The 20,000-nt window shown below is 45.7% G+C and overlaps 2 protein-coding genes across 6 annotated transcripts in view; both read left to right on the top strand.

Annotated features, from left to right (window-relative positions):
* The window catches only part of LOC113658696 (collagen alpha-1(XXIV) chain), a 75,244-nt gene extending 70,704 nt beyond the window's left edge, over window positions 1-4,540 (top strand). The window contains exons 57-60 of the mRNA XM_047807080.1: window positions 469-637; window positions 918-1,027; window positions 1,123-1,341; window positions 1,525-4,540. Coding sequence (XP_047663036.1) covers window positions 469-637; window positions 918-1,027; window positions 1,123-1,341; window positions 1,525-1,674 — 648 coding nt within the window. The 3' untranslated portion in view covers window positions 1,675-4,540. The remainder of the gene's footprint in view (window positions 1-468; window positions 638-917; window positions 1,028-1,122; window positions 1,342-1,524) is intronic.
* A 931-nt stretch (window positions 4,541-5,471) lies between these two features.
* The window catches only part of znhit6 (zinc finger HIT-type containing 6), a 19,998-nt gene continuing 5,469 nt past the window's right edge, over window positions 5,472-20,000 (top strand). The window contains exons 1-8 of one of the 5 annotated variants that reach the window (XM_047807107.1): window positions 5,472-5,693; window positions 6,935-7,057; window positions 7,207-7,313; window positions 7,420-7,508; window positions 7,853-7,956; window positions 17,973-18,038; window positions 18,179-18,259; window positions 19,793-19,873. In XM_047807107.1, coding sequence (XP_047663063.1) covers window positions 5,602-5,693; window positions 6,935-7,057; window positions 7,207-7,313; window positions 7,420-7,508; window positions 7,853-7,956; window positions 17,973-18,038; window positions 18,179-18,259; window positions 19,793-19,873 — 743 coding nt within the window. In that variant the 5' untranslated portion in view covers window positions 5,472-5,601. The remainder of the gene's footprint in view (window positions 5,694-6,934; window positions 7,058-7,206; window positions 7,314-7,419; window positions 7,509-7,852; window positions 7,957-17,972; window positions 18,039-18,178; window positions 18,260-19,792; window positions 19,874-20,000) is intronic. The other 4 variants (XM_027171236.2, XM_027171237.2, XM_047807106.1 and 1 more) reach the window with 4 other exon arrangements.

Below are 20,000 nucleotides of genomic sequence, written 5' to 3'. Positions count from 1 at the left end.
ATAATCATAATAATCATAATAATAATAATAAGGTTCTTCTACCACAACTAAAAGGATTTGATTAGGCTCTCAGAAACTGTACAAACAGAGAGTGAGAGAGAGGCAGACAGACAGACAGGCAGACAGACAGGCAGGCAGACAGACAGACAGACAGACAGACAGACAGACAGACAGGGGGAAAGAGAGACTGCGCAAAGATGGAAAGAAATAGTGCTGGTAATAGTAAAGGAGTAGAAGGGAGAAGAGAGACAGAAATAGAGAGACAGTTTTTCTAAACCAATCTCCCATTACCCCTGTCTCTCTCTCTCTGTCTCTATCTCTGTCTCTCTCTCTCTGTCTCTCTCTCTCTCTCTCTCTCTCTGTCTCTCTCTGTCTCTGTCTCTCTCTCTCTCTCTCTCTCTCTCTCTGTCTCTCTCTCTCTCTCTCTCTCTCTCTCTCTCTCTCTCTCTCTCTGTCTCTCTCTCTCAGAGCTACCAGAACACAGAGGCATCCGTGTCAGAGCAGAACGCTGAGGTCCTCAGGACTCTGCACTACCTGAGCACCGTCTTCTCTGACATCAGGACCCCAGCAGGGACTCGGGAAAACCCCGCCCGCTTCTGCAAAGACCTGCTGGACTGCAGCCTCAAGATGGCCGACGGTGAGAGACGTATATTAATGAAGGAGTCTCCAGTTTCAGTGCTTTGTAAGAGTCAGAATTATAACTAGAACTGGACGTGTTCTTCAGATCGGAGGATCATTTCAGATCATTTTGGCTTTTTGCAGTTTCTTGGTCACATGATACGCTGCACAATTGTAGAAAACGGTAACAGGGGCGTGGTAACGGGCGTGGTAACAGGGGCGTGGTAACAGGGGCGTGGCCAGGACAGGTCATAGTGATCCCTATTCATTTTTTTAATGAACAGTATTTTCTCACTCAGGAATGTTCTGGATCGACCCGAACCTCGGCTGCTCGTCTGACGCCATCCAGGTGTTCTGTAACTTCACAGCTGGAGGCCAGACCTGCCTTTACCCCCTTGCTAAAGATAAGGTACCCTCACACTCACTCACACACACACACACACACACACACACTCGACACACTGTCATGTGTATGAACTACACCGTTCCTCCATGTTCCTGCAGGTGGAGATGGGGGTCAGTAAGGTCCAGATGAAGTTTCTGCACTTGCTGAGCGTTGAAGCCACTCAGTCCATCTCACTCCACTGCTACAGCGAGCCAGACACCTCCTCCACCTCAACCTCCATCCAAACACCTGGCAACGTGCGTTTCTACGGCTGGAACGGTCAAGTGCTCGAGAGGAGCTCCATACTACACCAACACACGCTCCAGGACCACTGTGGGGTGAGAGAGAGCAAAACGAGAGATACAGGCAATGACAGAGAGTGAGAGAGTGTGTGTTTGTGTGAGAGAGACAGAAAGAGAGAGACAGAATTGACCATTACCATGACAACAAGGAGAACATGAGTACAGATATAGTGATCTGAAAGTCAGACCTGATCTTGTGTTTGTTGCGACTGTGTGCAGGTACGTGACGGCCGCTGGTACAGCTCTAACTTCCTGCTGCACACTCAGGACCCGACGCTGCTCCCTGTCGTAGACGTGCAGGGTTTCCAGCCCCAGAGCGCAGGGCCTGAACAGCGCCACCTGGAGGTTGGAAACGTCTGCTTCCTGTGAGCAACTTCCTCCGCCTCCTCCTCCTCTCACCTGTGAAACAACCGAAGGACTCTCGTTTCAGAATGGCTGCCTGCAAAGCGGAGTCGCCACAGAGCGCCGTGCTGCCGCCACGCCACCCAGGATTCCCATGGGTCTTAAAGCCTGACCCACACAGGGAATCCATTGTGCTTAAACTAAAGAAGAAAGTGAGCTGGAATGAAGCAGCTCGCTCACGTGGAGCGTGGAGGTTTTTCCGTGTGTTGAATACGGTTCTGGAGTTAACCGAGTCACAGGCTGGGTGTCAGAACTGCTGTTGGTTCTGAGTCAAACGTTTGAAAATGTGCCGATTTTTGGATATTTTGAAGAAATAATTCAATCCGGAATCTAATAAACAGTTTAAAAATGCTCAGTTTTTTAGGTATCAAAGATCCGAATCGAGCATAAAAACAAGATCGAGTCCAGTTTCACCTGTAAAAGAGATGGTGAGACGCTGATTCGGGATCAAGTGCCGATACTCAGAAGGCCAACATACCACACTATTATAAAAGAAGCACATTTCATTGTATTTACATCACAACTGTGATTTTTCTTGTCAACAAATAAAGCATGAGGTGAGTTTAGCTAAAAGTAGCTAAGGTTAGCTAACGATCTAATGTTAGATATTAGCTTTCAGGTTCCTCTCTCATCTCGTACACTGCTGATCAGTCAGGACGTATTTGCCAAGTGCAACAAAACTGTTCTTAAAGGGTAAAAACTACCATGATACCGAAACCGAGCAGAATAATCGTGATCAGTGGTTTAGCCGTTATCTTACAGACCTGACTGTTAGCATGAACCCTATTAGCCTTCTGTTTGGTTCGAGGAAGGCTACAAGGCTATCCTGTAATCCACTTCAGATTAAAAGTGTTGCTTCGCTGCAGAAGTGTGAGCGTTAATGTTTAATATTAGCCAGTCAGGTTTACACGTAGCATCAAGCGTCTTGTTTAGCAGGTCGTCCTGCCTTCACGGTTAGTTGCAGCGTAGCTACAATTAGCTTAGAGCAGACAAGTCAAATTAGCCACGTTTTTAGCCAAAAGCTAGAATCCAGACACTGTTTTTATGTTTCGTCTGTACTTAATTTTTCAGTCCGTTTCTCAAAATTTGCTCTAGTCCACATTCGAGTGAAGTATTAAAACGTCAGGACGCAGCATGCTGGTCGTGAACTTTTCCTTGTTTTGACAATATAAATCTTCACTTACGACCGATTTCTAAAAAGCACTCAAACTTAAAGAGAAAACAGTATCTCGGTAAGTTTAGCCACAGGTCTGTTATAGATTAGGACTCAATTTATAAGACTTAAAGTCGTAAATTTGTTGCTAGGCAACCAAGAAACGCAGCGGCTAAGCGGAAAGTTTGCTAATGAGGCATTAAGGCTAAAAATTAACCAGGCATTCATTTTTTTTTCTTGGGACAGAGTGAGCACACGTCGAGAGAACGATCCCAAGACGATACGTCTGACGGCGACGGATATTCTTTCGGACGTGTCGTTAACTTAAATAAGCAAAACATCAAAATTACATCACAACAGCAAAAGAATTGGGTCCAAAATTGAATATTATTACATATTTAAATCTCTCTACCTTTCTATAAATATAAAAATATAAAATCTCCAGTTAAATAAAGAAAATTTGTTCGAATAATCGTATTTAAGAATATTTAATGAGACGATATTTTGGTAGCGGTCGTGTGCGTTCAATTAGCGAGCGCTAATGTGTTACGTGATTAGCAAGCAGGATATTAGCTAGCCGTGTCATACTGTAGGTCACAGTAGTGACGGTTAAGACAGTGCTGTTTCTGAACTTTCAGGGCATCTAGGTGACATCCTGTGTGTTTTATGTTATCCTGTGTTTATACAGTATGAGGCCCTCTGGCTAACTCAGACGCTAGCACCTGTTTAAACCCAGTGAGAGGTTTGTTGTCGATGAGGTGAATGAGGAGTGCATTGGGACTAACAGAGCAGGACTGAGGGAACACCGCAGCACAAGTCCCCGGTGCTAAGAGTGCAATAGCTTATGGACGGAACGTTAGAGATCAAGAATCGCTTTTTATACAAACTGAACCGAAGCCTAGTCAGACGGCACCTACCTCCTCCCCGCACCGCCTTCCAAGATGGCCGCTCGTGATGCCGAGGCGATTTTCACACGTCCCTTAAAGAGTACTTTATTTGAAATACTGTCTTTACAATAGAATATAATTTATACGATTATGTTTGATGTTGATGTGTTTTGTTTTATAGGCTTTATTTACTTTTTTCATAAAAGAAGGTTTTACCCTTACAGAAAAGTCTCCCTGCATGTCATGAAGCAAAGAGTTTCATAATGAAATATACTGTACATTATTGTACACGTACACGTGTGTGTGACACAACCTGCTTATATGAAGGCCGTGGGACTTCTCTGTAAGGGTCCAAGATCCTTGTCTCTGGTGCTGCGTTTCACACAGCTAGTTAATCAGTCACTTTTTTTTTCCCTTATGTATATTTTGACAATATTATGTTGGTTTATTTATCTTTTTTCTTTGGTAAAGTTGCTGTACTCAAGTAAATTATAATATCTTTGTCAGAGATCTGGCTAATTAAGCATTTAATCCGAATGATTATTTATATAGAGTTTGTAAACACACACACACACACACACACACACACACACACACACACACACACACACACACACACACACACAGGTGGCTCACAGGTTGGTGATGTATTGTCACACTCTGGCAGCTAAAAAAAGCCAGATTCACGTGTTTAACTTATATTAGGACGCATCGACTGGAACATTCACCCTGTAAAACGACACCATGTAAATGTTAGATATGTTTGATATCAAATAAACTGGTTTTAATCTCAGAGTTGTTGTTTTTTTTATCTGCTTCAGCCGTCCATGCTAACTGATCGATCCCGAGCCTCCAACCTTCTAAGAAATAAAACAGAATTAAACCTGTTCCATTAAAGCCAGTTACCACGGATTAGTGGATATTATTATCGCTGAACATAGATAACTAGTTAACTAGTGTTACTACTATTACTACCGATTAAAGTACTAGTTACAATGAACAAATCAAAACATGAACACTAGCTAATTAAAGCCAGTTATATACTTTATCAGGTGATGAAGCTAGAATGTATCTCAACAGATCTACATGAGTAAGAATTAGTCACTTTAAAAAGCTAAATAAATGTTGTTCTATAGGGGTTGTGCTTTAGGCTCAGTGGCTATAACTGCTGCTACATACCTGCATAAATAATAATAATAATTTTTTTATAAATAAAATAATAATAAAAAAGACTTTATTTGAATAATTTTAAAAATTTATTTGGTTGGATGTTCAGTTTATACAAACAAGTATAATTATATTATATTATTATATTAAATCATATTATATTTATTGTTATATTATATTTATTATATTATATTACATTATATTATATTTATTATATTAATTATATTATATTTATTATGTTATATTATATTAATTATATTATACTTATTATATTATATTAATTATATTACATTATATTATATTTATATAAATTAAGTTATTTAATAACATTTCACAATAAAATACATAAATATACATTAACTTTGTCATACATTAAGCTGTTGATTAATATAATGTACAAAATTGTCTTAATAAATCAATAGAAACGTTTCTTATTCATTTTCCTAGTGTGATTTCGAAGACAAATAAACAACTTTAACAATAAAACAGTAAAATGATGTAAATGATGTCTCTAACAATTAGTGACATTTATGGGACGTCGTTATTCTTTCCTACAGCACGACATGTCGTAAACTGTCGCTGCGACCCGGAACACGGCAGCCGTCGGCGCACATGTGGCGGAAGTGAACGCAGCTCTGTACGGTTTACAGTAAATAACTTGACTAGTGGTGTTTAGTTGGTTAATAAATGTGCGACGCGATGGCGTTGTTACAGAACAAGCTCGACATGGACGCAGAAGAGGAGCAGAGAGGACAGAAGAGGAAAATATCTCTGTCGAGGTAAAAAAAAAAAACAACAACAACAACAAAAAACGTGAGGTTTGAGTGATAACGTGTCGTTTGATCACGTGTTTATCTCTGACGTTTACACGTGTTACATCCTGTAAGACGCGATATAAATCACGTGCCGTTAAAATACTGTGACTTTAATATGAAACACGTGGTTTAGGTTTATAACCGTCCTCGGGTTGCTATGGTGACGTGTGACGCTTTGACCGTCAATCAGAGACGTGCTCGTGCATGCAGCAGCCAATCAGAGACGTGCTCGTGCATGCAGCAGCCAATCAGAGACGTGCTCATGTATACAGTAGCCAATCAGAGACGTGCTCATGTATACAGCAGCCAATCAGACGTGCTCATGTATACAGTAGCCAATCAGACGTGCTCATGTATACAGTAGCCAATCAGACGTGCTCATGTATACAGTAGCCAATCAGACGTGCTCATGTATACAGTAGCCAATCAGACGTGCTCATGTATACAGTAGCCAATCAGACGTGCTCATGTATACAGTAGCCAATCAGACGTGCTCATGTATACAGTAGCCAATCAGACGTGCTCATGTATACAGTAGCCAATCAGAGACGTGCTCATGTATACAGTAGCCAATCAGACGTGCTCATGTATACAGTAGCCAATCAGAGACGTGCTCGTGCATGCAGTAGCCAATCAGAGACGTGCTCATGTATACAGTAGCCAATCAGAGACGTGCTCGTGCATGCAGTAGCCAATCAGAGACGTGCTCATGTATACAGTAGCCAATCAGAGACGTGCTCATGTATACAGTAGCCAATCAGAGACGTGCTCGTGCATGCAGTAGCCAATCAGAGACGTGCTCATGTATACAGTAGCCAATCAGAGACGTGCTCATGTATACAGTAGCCAATCAGAGACGTGCTCATGTATACAGTAGCCAATCAGAGACGTGCTCATGTATACAGTAGCCAATCAGACGTGCTCATGTATACAGTAGCCAATCAGAGACGTGCTCATGTATACAGTAGCCAATCAGACGTGCTCATGTATACAGTAGCCAATCAGAGACGTGCTCATGTATACAGTAGCCAATCAGACGTGCTCATGTATACAGTAGCCAATCAGACGTGCTCATGTATACAGTAGCCGATCCCTGAGCATTAGTGATTAATATAATACTGATGGAGGAATCTGTGATGTGTTGACTATAAAACAAACTGAAACATGTGACTGATGTCCTGCTTGTGTTGGGTTTAACTTTACAGCTGTGACGTTTGTGACGTCCAGGAGGCCAAATACTGCTGTCCCGGCTGTCTGAAGTGCTCCTGCAGGTCACGACCCCTAACACAACGTCCCAGCGAACACACCACTGACCCATCAGCATTTCTGTACACGTTACACGAACACGATTTACAGTTAAAACGTAGCCTTTAGTGTGATCTAAAGCAGAATCAGACAAAGCAGATAAACTCTTGTAGGTTCAGTGAGATGTTGAAGGATTTGTACTGAAATAAATGTCCCTGTGTGCTTGCTGTAGTCTGTCGTGTGTGAAGCAGCACAAGCTCCAGTCGGGGTGCAGCGGCGTCCGGGACCGCACCGCCTTCATCCCTCTGTCTCGCTTCGGCGACCTCCACATGCTCAGTGGTGACGTCACACCTTCACACATCGCACCAGCTCCATGTTCATGACAGTGACAGGACCCATATTACTGTTCAGCACACGTTAATGTCACGACGTCGTGTTTGTTTAGATTACAGGTTTCTGGAGGAGACGGGACGCGTTGCTGAAAGACCCAACAGGGACACAATGCTACACACTCGAACACGCCACAGTTATGGTGTAAGTGTGTGTATACACGTGTGTATGTATACACACATGCTTTAGTAAACACACAGTAATTATATATGTGTGTTTGTGCGTGTGTGTGTGTGCAAATGTGTCTGTTTTATTGTATCATTGTGTTTGTTAGTGTACGGGGTGTGTGTGTGTGTGTTAGTGTACGGGGTGTGTGTGTGTGTGTTAGTGTACGGGGTGTGTGTGTGTGTTAGTGTACGGGGTGTGTGTGTGTTAGTGTACGGGGTGTGCGTGTGTGTTACTGTACGGGGTGTGTGTGTGTGTTAGTGTACGGGGTGTGTGTGTGTGTGTGTGTGATATTAACAGATTCTCCTCCTGCTGTTGTTCAGGCGATGTTGTTGTTGAGGAACGCGAAGGCAGCGAAGGTGAATCTGAAGATCCTGCCGAAGTCCTTCAGTCGGCGCAGAGAGAACACGTCCATCTACAACAAACAGTACGACGTCACACACACCAGTCACACACACCAGTCACACACACCAGTCACACACACCAGTCACACACAACAGTCACACACACCAGTCACACACAACAGTCACACACACCAGTCACACACACCAATCACACACAACAGTCACACACAACATCCACCGTCTCCGTCACTCGTTTAGCTGAGAGATTTTATCTGCATGTTATTAAGCCCCGCCCACACCTGTACAGATTCACCAATCACCACCAAACATTACATTCTCTCTCTCTCTCTCTCTCTCTCTCTCTCTCTCTCTCTCTCTCTCTCTCTCTCTCTCTTGTTTAGATACAATAAAAGACAATAATATAATATTACAAAATAAGAAAATGCTCCTCTAACATCACAGAAATTTACAATTACACAATTATTTATTTAGTTTCATGTTGTGGAGTCTCTGAAATTGAATCTCTGTTGTCCTCATGAGAAACTGTGAAGCATCGGCTCCAGGTTCACGGTGGACACGAGAGGACACGCTGTGACGGAGGACAGATTGTGTAGTAAATTAAGTCTCCTCACACACCGAGCGGTTGTTTTGTTTTTTTTTTTCTGACATGAGAAAATGGAAATGCTTCATGACCGAATGCAGAAATCAGGTGAACTCCGGTCGGTTCGTCTCACTCAGGAGGAGGACGATATGATGGTGATGAGCGACTTTGTGTGTCCTGGTTCTTCACATTACTGCTAAATGACCTGTTCTTTCTGTTAATAATTGGGTCCTGGAGAAAGACGCCTGAGAAAGCCGTCATTAAACCAGCATAAGATTGAGGAGAAAGACAAAAGAAAGGCAGAGATTCAGGCTGGGATCACACGGTGGCGCTCTTGTTTAGAAGCTTAAACATCTCTGACTTCTCGGCACAAGGAGGAACCGCCTCAGCTGCCTGAGCGAGTCCACACCCGGATGGGAGAAGCTCCTGAAGCCCTGTGTCTCAGAGCAGGAGATCTTCACAGCAGGAAACCTATAGCACCACTCTGTGGTGGGTCTAAATACCCCAGGCTAACGTCCGTGCTAGGGTGCCGGGGTAGCGGATGCTGGAATGTTGTTAAATGGGGGTAGATTTAAAGTTTCAGGGGAAGATTGCAAAGTTCCAGAAGAGTTTAGTGCTCGAATACAGTGACGTAAAAACGTACGCAGGAACGTTGTAGAAAACGTTAGATCACGTTACTGTGAAGACCAAACTGTGGAACTTTGGCAGTTTGTACAAGGTCAGAATACCGTAGCCGTGTTGTAGTCGTGTTGTAGCCCTGTTGTAGCCCTGTTGTAGTCGTGTTGTAGCCCTGTTGTAGCCGTGTTGTAGCCGTGTTGTAGCCCTGTTGTAGCCGTGTTGTAGCCGTGTTGTAGCCGTGTTGTAGCCCTGTTGTAGCCCTGTTGTAGCCCTGTTGTAGCCCTGTTGTAACCGTGTTGTAGCCCTGTTGTAGCCGTGTTGTAGCCCTGTTGTAGCCCTGTTGTAGCCGTGTTGTAGCCGTGTTGTAGCCCTGTTGTAGCCCTGTTGTAGTCGTGTTGTAGCCGTGTTGTAGCCCTGTTGTAGCCGTGTTGTAGCCCTATTGTAGCCCTGTTGTAGTCGTGTTGTAGCCGTGTTGTAGCCGTGTTGTAGCCGTGTTGTAGCCCTGTTGTAGCCCTGTTGTAGCCCTGTTGTAGTCGTGTTGTAGCCCTATTGTAGCCCTGTTGTAGTCGTGTTGTAGCCCTGTTGTAGCCCTGTTGTAGCCGTGTTGTAGCCCTGTTGTAGCCCTGTTGTAGTTGTGTTGTAGCCCTGTTGTAGTCGTGTTGTAGCCCTGTTGTAGCCCTGTTGTAGCCCTGTTGTAGTTGTGTTGTAGTAATTTTGTAACATATATTTCTGGAGTGTTTGGAGAATGTTACAGAACGTTAGAATATTTAATTCTGGACCTAATGTGGGGATGTTGTGGCCTAATGGTTAGAGAGTTTGACTCCTAACCCTAAGGTTGTGGGTTTGAGTCTCGGGCCAGGAATACCACGACTGAGGTGCCCTTGAGCAAGGCACCGAACCCCCCAACTGCTCCCCGGGCACCACAGCATAAATGGCTGCCCACTGCTCCGGGTGTGTGTTCACGGTGTGTGTGTGTGTGTTCACTGCTGTGTGTGTGTGTGTGTGTGTGTGTGTGTGTGTATGTGCGCGCACTTTGGATGGGTTAAACTCAGAGAAGGAGTTCCGAGTGGGTCACCGTACTTAGCCGTATGTCACGTCACTCTTCTGGAGTTTCTGATTTGCAGAACATTAAGTTGTGCAGTTCTTCACTTTGAGGCTTGTGTTGTTGCAGTGTAGTTATGGGTTGTTGAACCTGTGGAAGCTTCTGGATTCTGTGTGACTCTGACTGGAAGCTGTTCGTCAGTGTGGCCGTAGAAATGGAAAACACTCCACACCTCATCGAACAAGTGCAGCAAAGGATAAAACACAAAGACTGCATTCATGTCTGAAAGTGTGAGTCTCGACGGGTGTGTGTGTGTGTGTGTGTGTGTGTGTGTGTGTGTGTGTGTGTGAGAGAGACGGAATGTTTTTGTTAGTGTGTGTTAAATAAAGTTGTTGTGGAACGCAGACAGACCCACAGATGCTCAGCAGGGAGTGATGCACAGCTGGAGACACACCAGTGATGTCACACGCACACACACACACACACACACACACACACACACACACACACACACACACACACTTCAGTCTGAACCTTTTGTAGCTAATAACACTCTCACACATATGGGGTTCAGACTTAAATGTTCCATGAAGGTATCTGGATGGGGTTATGAGCCAGCGTGAACCTGACCCACGATGCTGAGAACATTGGGGTTCTGATGACGTAACTGTCCACTAATTTGTCCTTATACAAAGTTTTAATGCAGCTGCTTTAAATCAGAAACGCAACAAACCGGCTATCAAAGATGAGTGTCGAGCTGCTAAAGCACAATCGACTTTACCTTTAGAGACCAGCCATGAGGAAGTGATCCAGGTAGCCAGCAGGAAGTCCGAGGTGTCGCACACCAGGAAGTGGGACGGTCATTTTAATCAGGTTACACCGATAGTCTGTGGCTGAGCTCACAAATTTAGCACGACTGTCCTTTTAGCTTTTGGAAAGTCCTTCCTGAGGCCTTCAGCTTTTTAAACACTGTCCTCTCCACTGTTTGTGAATTTTGTACTATGTTCCTGTCTACTGCTGGTTTGACCGTCCTCTCCTCTCTGACCTGACCGTCCTCTCCTCTCTGACCTGTCCGTCCTCTCTGACCTGTCCGTCCTCTCTGACCTGACCGTCCTCTCCTCTCTGACCTGACCGTCCTCTCCTCTCTGACCTGTCCGTCCTCTCTGACCTGGCCTTCCTCTCCTCTCTGACCTGACCCTCCTCTCTTCTCTGACCTGACCATCCTCTCCTCTCTGACCTGACCATCCTCTCCTCTCTGACCTGACCGTCCTCTCCTCTCTGACCTGGCCTTCCTCTCCTCTATGACCTGACCCTCCTCTCTGACCTGTCCGTCCTCTCCTCTCTGACCTGACCTGACCATCCTCTCCTCTCTGACCTGTCCATCCTCTCTGACCTGTCCGTCCTCTCTGACCTGACCGTCCTCTCCTCACTGACCTGACCGTCCTCTCCTCTCTGAGCGTCCTCTCCTCTCTGACCTGTCCGTCCTCTCTGACCTGACTGTCCTCTCCTCTCTTACCTGACCGTCCTCTCTGACCTGACCTGCCTGTTCTCTCGACTTCTGGTTTGACCAGACTCTCATCTCTGACCTGACCGTCCTCTCTGACCTGACCTGACCGTCCTCTCCTCTCTGACCTGTCCTCTCCTCTCTGACCTGACCGTACTCTCTGATCTGACCGTCCTCTCTGACCTGACCTGTCCTCTCCTCTCTGACCTGTCCTCTCCTCTCTGACCTGACCTGTCCTCTCTGATCTGACCGTCCTCTCTGACCTGACCTGACCGTCCTCTCCACTCTGACATGCCTGTTCTCTCAACTTCTGTAGAGCAGACCCCTGGACTATGGTACGGATGTTTCACTGCGACTCTTGACTTGTCTTGTGTCCCTGCTCTCGCCAGCTTTTGGTGCAGCTGTTCTCTCAACATCTGGTCTGACTTCCCTTTCAGTTTCTGGTAACACCGTCCTCTTGTCTTTGATCCAGCTGTTGTCTGACCTCCTTCTCCTTTTCCCACATCAGGTCTAGCCATTCCTATGAATTGTATCTAGTCATCGTCTTGACCGCCTTTCCATTATTACATGTTTTGGTAAAACAACGCAAAACTTTCTCCTCAACCTCTGGTCTGACTTCACGTTTTATACATCCGTCCTCTCGGGTTTTTGTGCAACTGCCCTTTGGATTCTGGTACCACCATCCTGTTGGCCTGTAACTGGACTGTCCAGATGATCATCATGGTATCTGGTATACGTTAGGAATAGTGGAAGCTTGTTCATGGCTGACGTTTCAGAGACATACTTCCAGGTTCCTCTTAAACTTTGCTGTAACAACTCTGGCCTTTTTCGGCCTGGATACCCTGGTCCTGAAGTCGAACACTGATAGAAATCTACCCTAGTTTATTTTTATATCCCTGAACTCCTGCATCTAGTTTTCAGGAACCTGGTGGTGTCACGTGGCACAAAGCTTCACAACGTGGACTTTTGAGAAACCAAGAATGAGTCAAAGGGCAGCCGTAACCACACAGCACAGGGACACGTGCTTTCGGATAACACAAACAAAGGCCAACGAAAAAAATCTCAAGAAGGTTTTCTGTTCATCATTTTCCTAAGAGTCGTCCCAAAATAGCTCTGGCATGTGGAGCTCACGACCACTTCTCCCAGATCCGGAATGTGCTAACAGTCATCACCGCTAATGTTCTCAGGTGAAGCTCCTCTTCATGCTGAGCACTAAATGATCTTTTCAGTTGTGAGAGAGGGAGAGAGAGATGAAGAGAGAGAGGGGGGGGGAGAGGGGGTGTAGAGTGGCTCGCAGCAGTCAGGAAGCAGTTTCACAATGTACTGAGTACATTATATAAAAAGCAGATGTGAGCTGCACAGTGGCTGCAGATGCTTCTACACATAATCTCTCATTAGTTCTCTTTCTTGCTCTCTCTTTTTTTTTGGACTTCTGCATAATGTTTGTTGTATTTCAGGGGCCTTCGGAGAATCTCTCGCTTTCTGCTTTATTATAAAGAGCCACCGCAGTGTTTAATACGTCGTCATGTTGGATCGTGTAGCGTCGCATCTGTCACCTTACTGCAGTCTTTGTGCTCAGTCCACGTTGGGGTCTGCTAGAACACAGAGAAACGTACCGCGTCTTCATGAGACGCTAACAAGGACATCTTAGCAACAGAAGCAGAATATTAGCACAAAACCCTCCTTTTCTTCGAGACACTTTTTCTCTATTGGCTCACGGGTTGTAAACGTTCACCTAGTTGGAAAACAACCAGGTTTTTTTTTTCTGTCCTTTAACTTTTCCGTGAGTCGCTCTTTCTTTCTTTCTTCTGGGCAAAGTTTGACTTGCATTTGGTCTGACTGCTGTTTTGTTCTGAGAAAGCAGAAGAAATGTAGGCGTGTCCTAATGTTGTCATGACAACAGGTCAAAAGTCAGACATTCCCTTGCTTGTGTGAACCGGCGAACCCGACCACAACGACCTGCTAGCGCACTGGGTTAACTACGTAAACATGTCATCCTTATTGTTTAACCCAGACCTAAAACCTCACTTCTTTTATCATTGCTTTAATAAATTGCTCTTCCTGCTTTCGGTGTTCCAAGTTCATCCCTAAGGTGTTCAGTAGGGGGGTTGTGTTAGGGTCAGGGTTAGGGCTCTGTGCGGGACACTCGAGATCTTCCGCTCCAACCTTCACCTCCACACCGTGTCATAATGGAGCTTGATAGCTTTGTGTATAAGGACGTTGTCATGTTGGAACAGGGTTCGAGTTCCAGTGAAGAGGAAAAAAGCCAGCGTGATCTTTCCTTCTACAAGCCCAGGCATTTATTATTCTCTTTGCTAAACAACGTTGACTGTTCGGTGTGCGTCCCCCAACCCCCACCCCCACCTCCGTTCGTCACTCAGGAGACGAGACGGAGCTGCCTTGTGATCATCCACACACTCAGCAGGGAAATTACACATTGATAACCGAGAGACGGAGAGCTTTACAGGGACAAAGATGTCAGCAGCTTTAAATCATCTCCCTGCTCTTTATTCTCACTCCAGTCGAACATGCCGAGGAACTAGGGAGCCTGTTTCATCTCTGTGCTTTTAGAATCCATGTCTGTCCCAACATTCATGCCGTCTAAGACTCCATATATCCGGTTCGGACTCTGACGGAGCACCTTGAAGCACCTTTACTTATCGTGATGATGTTTGGCCGACCACGTTCTTCTCTCTCTGTAGCGCAAATGCGGCGAGATCTGACTCTGGTCTGCAGCTTGTTGTGTTCAGGCTGTTATTACCGTACACCACCGTGTTCACCGCTCAGTTGCGTTGAGACTGCGGCCGTGCGATTAGGCAGAGTTTACGGTGGCAATCGCACAAACTCCACCCCCATTCGTCAGACATCTGTTTTCCCAGAACAGGGATACGGCATCGCTTGTTTTCTTCTCGCCAACGTCTGTGAGGAAGAACGAAGCCGAGCGTAACTTCAGCTCTCACTTCACTTCCCCGAACAAGTGAGTCGAACGAAAGCAACGTGTCGTTAGCGTAGGTATCGTCTACGTTCATACCGTAACCCGTCGTAAAGTTTATCCGCTTGTCCAAAAGTGACGTAACGCTGGCACTGTTAGGGAGTTATGTAACGAGTTTTTTGGTGTGTTCGTGTGATTTGGAAGAGATTATGGAGCATCACGTCCAGCACTAATACAGTGTACGATTGTCTTCTGTAGTCAGCGCGTACTTTAGCGGGATCACGACGTCCTCGTCTCTTGGACATGCACACGAACCCACACACAAGGGCTGACTAGTGCTTTGGAAGAAGATTCTCCTTTTTTGTGTATTTGTTGGAGGAACAAGATTAGCCAGAGATCCTTCCTGCTGCACAGTTTATTCATTTCACCTTCACCATTCTGTCTTTTCTCAGCGTCCGTGATTAAACCTCGTTATACACACAGCAGAGAGAGAGAGAGAGAGAGAGAGAGAGAGAGAGAGAGAGAAAAACATCGTGTACAAGGATGGCCTGTTGGACCGTGGACGTTTGTTTCTAGCTCTTTACAGTTATTAAATGTGTATTAATGCTTTTAAGACTCTAGCTGACTTCATGATAGATATTTATTTTTAGTAGCGGTGCTTGGGTTTCCATGGCAACCAAACCATAGACTCAGACAGCACGGGAGATTTTACTCGCTAGCTAATGAATTTGTCCACGTCCTTATTAAAGATCCGTATGTTATGTTTGTGGTACCGATGTCCGAGCCATCGTTGTTGTATCACGGGGTACGTGAACCTGTCCTCCGTCGTTCCCTCGTTCAGAATGACCGCTCCGTCGCGGTGGTGCCGTCAAGCTGTCGGTCAACATCTTCCCTTTTTCATCACACCTCCTTCGACATTAAGTCTACACTCACGACCTTAACACGGCCATAAAGCACCTTGGGCTCTCGGGCTCACTAACCCTAACGCAGAAACCTGGCCCCACCCACTATTACCCCATAATCTATAAAATACTCATTCTTTGCTCTTATTGTGTCATTTTTGCGGTCGTGGGATGGAAAATGTGATGTTTGTTGCTGTGAGTCACATCAGACAGTTGTTTTTACTGGAGGTTTTTTCCCTGCTTGCCAGCTTCCTGTTTCAGGGATAAGTCTGTGCTAGAACAAGCACTTTCACAATCCAAGCTATTGGAAGTCTCCCTTTAAAGCACACACACACACACACACACCCCATCCCATTATGGCATTATGGGTAGATTTACTAATATTTTCACGTCCCTCCGAGGAAAAACCGCTCCGGAATCTTTAATGTCTGGAAGCTTTGCTGTTATTTTCTGAAGTCTACACCCATAACATACCTAACGTTCGGCCTTTTACTTCAACCCTGCGAATATTTGAGTGATGGAGTGGCTGTGCGTCCTCACCTGGCCCTATGACGCCCGCCAGCGTCTTTCTGCCAAACCTCTTTTTTTCCGTTCGAAGAGGGGGAAAGTAACATAGTTTCCATTCGACGGCGGCTCCGAACAATGCAGTTTGAACTCGGTGCGAAGGCTCGGCTCCAACACACACTCACACACCTTTACCCTGGAGTCACAGCCAAGCCTGAACACACTCATAAATCCCAGAGGAATGCTGGAATACCTTCACACGTCCACGGGGGGAATCCCTGCCCATTCGACGTTTGATCTAAAAATCTCAAAACTGTTTCCAGAACTGTTCCAGTAGCTGCTTTTACTTTTATATTTATTCACTTGCTGCATGTTTGTAGCCTAAACACAGAGTCCCAGGTGTTAGAACCCGTTTCATCTCTGACTGCTTTGGGAGCTTGATGTTGATCTTAGGATGTAGATGCAGGGTGCAGTTAGCGTGTCCGTGTCCCTGTCCTGGGTGGGACATAATAGACACTTAACATGGTCACTGTTTCCACACCATGTTCCTCTAACAGCACCTGAAGTCTCTTACTCTTACCCTAATACCACAGTGATCACCAAACGCTTCAGGTTTCAATCCCCAGAACTTCTAGACAACGTTTTGAAGGTTTGGGTTTTTATATGTAAACGATCGCTGTGGTTCCAACGTTACCCACAATGCAATTCTACTCCCTGATCGAGGTGCAGCCTTCACTTCATCTCTGTTAAAGAGAGCGATGCGGCGGCACTTTAGTCCTGCACTGTAACTCTTCAGCTTTGGTTCTGTTTTTCGGAGCTAACGGCGAATCCTGGTCACTCATGTTCGAGTTTATTTGTTCTCCCATTATGGTCCGTCGTTAAAAATATCGTTGACCTTCTGTGAGAACAGCATGAGACTCACAACCACAAGTTCTTACCGGAATAACAGAAATACATCAAATAAGCACTAAACACATCTCAAATATCTCAACAGCCACAGAGTTCCTGCATCTCAGCGCGGAGGTTTCATTCCTCACAGCGTCGTTGTGGTTGTTGTTGTGGTTGTTTGTGTATGTCCTCCGTCCGGCCTGATGTCACTCCAACCACAGGGTTATGTAATGGCCAAAAATCCCACCTTGTCTTCGTTCCTCAACATGACGGTCGACCCGATGGTTTTAACCTTAGTTCGTGAGGCAGTAGAGTCACCGTCTCTCAGTGCTGTCATTTATATAAGAATTCGTACATTACTGACTGGGGAAAGTTGACCTGATGTGCACTTTGTTTTTCATTTTAAAGACATTAGCCTTAGTTTTGTACACATTATGAAAAGTTTTATTTGTGGGCCTTTTTACACCCGGTCACTTCGTGTGTTGTCTCTGATCCGATAGCTATCTGATTTGTTAAAACTGTCCCATTTACATCAGGCCACATAAACGCGTCTCGGCGAATCGGATATCGATCCGATCTTTCTACTCCCGCCCAGAATGCAGATATATTTTACCTCATTTCCGGAGTAATTAAAACGGAACACACTTTGGTGTATACGGTTTTCAGAACGCGAACGAAAAGAAGACGAACAAACTCGTCACGACGGCGTTTACTGTTTGCTGCGTTTTCGCTGGCGGCAGCAGCGCGTTTTAAGCCCCGACGAGACGCCTGGGTGAAAGATCACCTGCGAGTGACGTAGTTCCGTTTGGGAGGAGTTTAGCGCTGACGTATGTGGCTCGAACAACCACATTCATTTACACCTGTCCAGTTTCATCTGAAACGCGTCCCAGACCACCTCCTGAAGGGGTTTGTACCATCGGGTTTATATCCGTCTCCAAAACGTTTCTGAGGGCATTTAGACCTGGTCTTTTTACCATGGGGTAGATATCGGATCACAGAAAACACAGGAAGTGACCAGGGGTAAAAAGCCCCTCAGATTCTGGATTTTAATTGTATGTTATTTGTTTAAGCGATCAGACGAGTCAGTGTCCCTCCTTTTGTCCTTCAGGGAGAGGAAGCTGTACTGGCAGCTGAAGCTGGTCTTCCCTCAGAGCAATGCGGAGTACACCACCAGGTACCACATGACCTCTGACCCTTTCCCACTCCGATCTCTCATCATGTCTATACATCACCATTACACCTTTCTAGCTGATCCGCAGATACTTTACTACAAGTGAACTACAGATGTTGCTTTGCTCTTTTCTTTCTCCTCAGAGTTCCAGAAGACCGAGTTCTGGGGACGATCCTGAGCGACTACATCCACCCGACTGAATCGGATCCGGTCAAAAGGCAGAAGTAAGATCCTTAAAAATGTGACTCGACAAAGTGGCTCAAGTCACACATTTGTTTTTGCTTTCTTTAGGTTAAATTGGGACGGATTGTTGTGGAGAATCAACGGTACACAAAAAATAACACAGGAACCCTGTTGCATGGAACTCATTTGCATACTCCAAGCTGATTGGCTATTATATGTTGTGATGTACGAGTGTCTGCCTGTCACGTGCAGCGATACGTTGGGTTCCTCAGCTCAGGGTTCAACATTGTGAAGGTTTTATTGCCATCTTGTGATCTCACGCTTGGCTTTTTTTAAACACGGCTACATTTTTAGTTTGCGAAGGACATTTCTGAGCCTCGTCTGCTCTCGATTTAGCTACAGCTACGAACCCCTTCGGTTAAACCGCAGAACTGGGGGGAAAAAAAAAGCTGTCTGATTGAAGACATTTTGGCTGAAGGCAGTGCACATCTCTGTCATCACTCCTGTGCATGTGTGTCTTCAGTCCTCCCTGCGATTGATGATGTCCTCATAACAAAGCGATGGAAAGAGAGACAAATATAGCTCAGAGACGGGGTTAGCGCTGCTGCAGAAGCCATTAGCTCAAACAATGCGTTCCAGTCCAAACCGCAAACTTTCTATTAATGTTCTCTCTGGGTGCTCGTTACATAACGTGGGGCGAGAGCACAGCGCACATACCGTACCCTCAGCACTGCTCCACAGCGTTCCACCTGACCACCAGGGGACCTCCGGGTTCTCCATCACGGAAACACCCGGTGAGAAGAGCGTCTAGGACGGACAGACGGACGGAGACAGGGATGTAATCGAGGACAGATGGGTGAAGCTAAGGCTGATGGAGGAGAAGAAAAGAACATCAGTCTCGCCCATCTTCATCTCTCACTCCATCCGTCTGTCTCCGTGGTCTCTGTTAATTCCAAAAGTCTATCGGTCCCCCTGTTTGCTCACATGATGTGATAAGTTTACTCGTTTGTTGTTCATTATAGACACTTCCTCTATCAGTCTCTTTCTTTTTTCCCTCGTTCTTTTTCTTCGTTTCTCTCCGTCCGTCCCTCCTCCTGGAGTGCGATGGTGATATGAAACGACCCCAAAACTTTGCTCCAGTGTAGAAAATGAGTCCCAGACCAGCACCAGATGTTAGCTCTGTGTCTCCAGGCGTTCCCTTCTTCCTGTCATCACTAGGGCTGTAGCTCCATTCCCAAAGCACCAGACATATTTTGGTGGCTGAACATTCGGTTTTTGGTCGAAACGTTCTCTTTACGCCACGCGGCCGTGTTTTCCTTCGCTCTGGCACGAGAACAGTCGAGTCTCTTTTTATTCTGAGCTCGCTGGTTATTTTAAGCCTCTTTCTCCAAGCATGTCTCGTCCTGAACCCTCGACCTCGGGCCATCGTACACACGTGCTCCTAAAAGCCGTGTTCCTAGAGCTGTGATCACGCGGCTCCGGCGTCGGGTCCTCAACAATCACCGTCCGTGATCAGGCTTCTGCACACAATCGATGTGTTTGTCTTAATTTGTTTTTGTTTTCTTCTTTTGCAGCTTGAAGACGTACGTCGTCTCTCCGCTCGATCAGATCGCCGTGTTTATGAAGTCGGAACAGAGGCAACCAAACTCTCTGAAGTAAGTCGGTCCAGATACCTCCGGAAATGTGTCCAGGCGGAGATGACGGCACAGTATAGCTAAAAGAAGGGTCTGATCCCGTCAGGATGGACCGGAGCGGTCGATCACGTCGCTCCACGTTCTTATC

Source organism: Tachysurus fulvidraco, chromosome 23 (assembly GCF_022655615.1).
Source record: "Tachysurus fulvidraco isolate hzauxx_2018 chromosome 23, HZAU_PFXX_2.0, whole genome shotgun sequence".
In the NCBI taxonomy this organism is placed as follows: domain Eukaryota; kingdom Metazoa; phylum Chordata; class Actinopteri; order Siluriformes; family Bagridae; genus Tachysurus; species Tachysurus fulvidraco.
The sequence above is the reverse complement of the archived record's forward strand: the minus strand, read 5'-3'. Positions and strand labels throughout refer to the sequence as shown.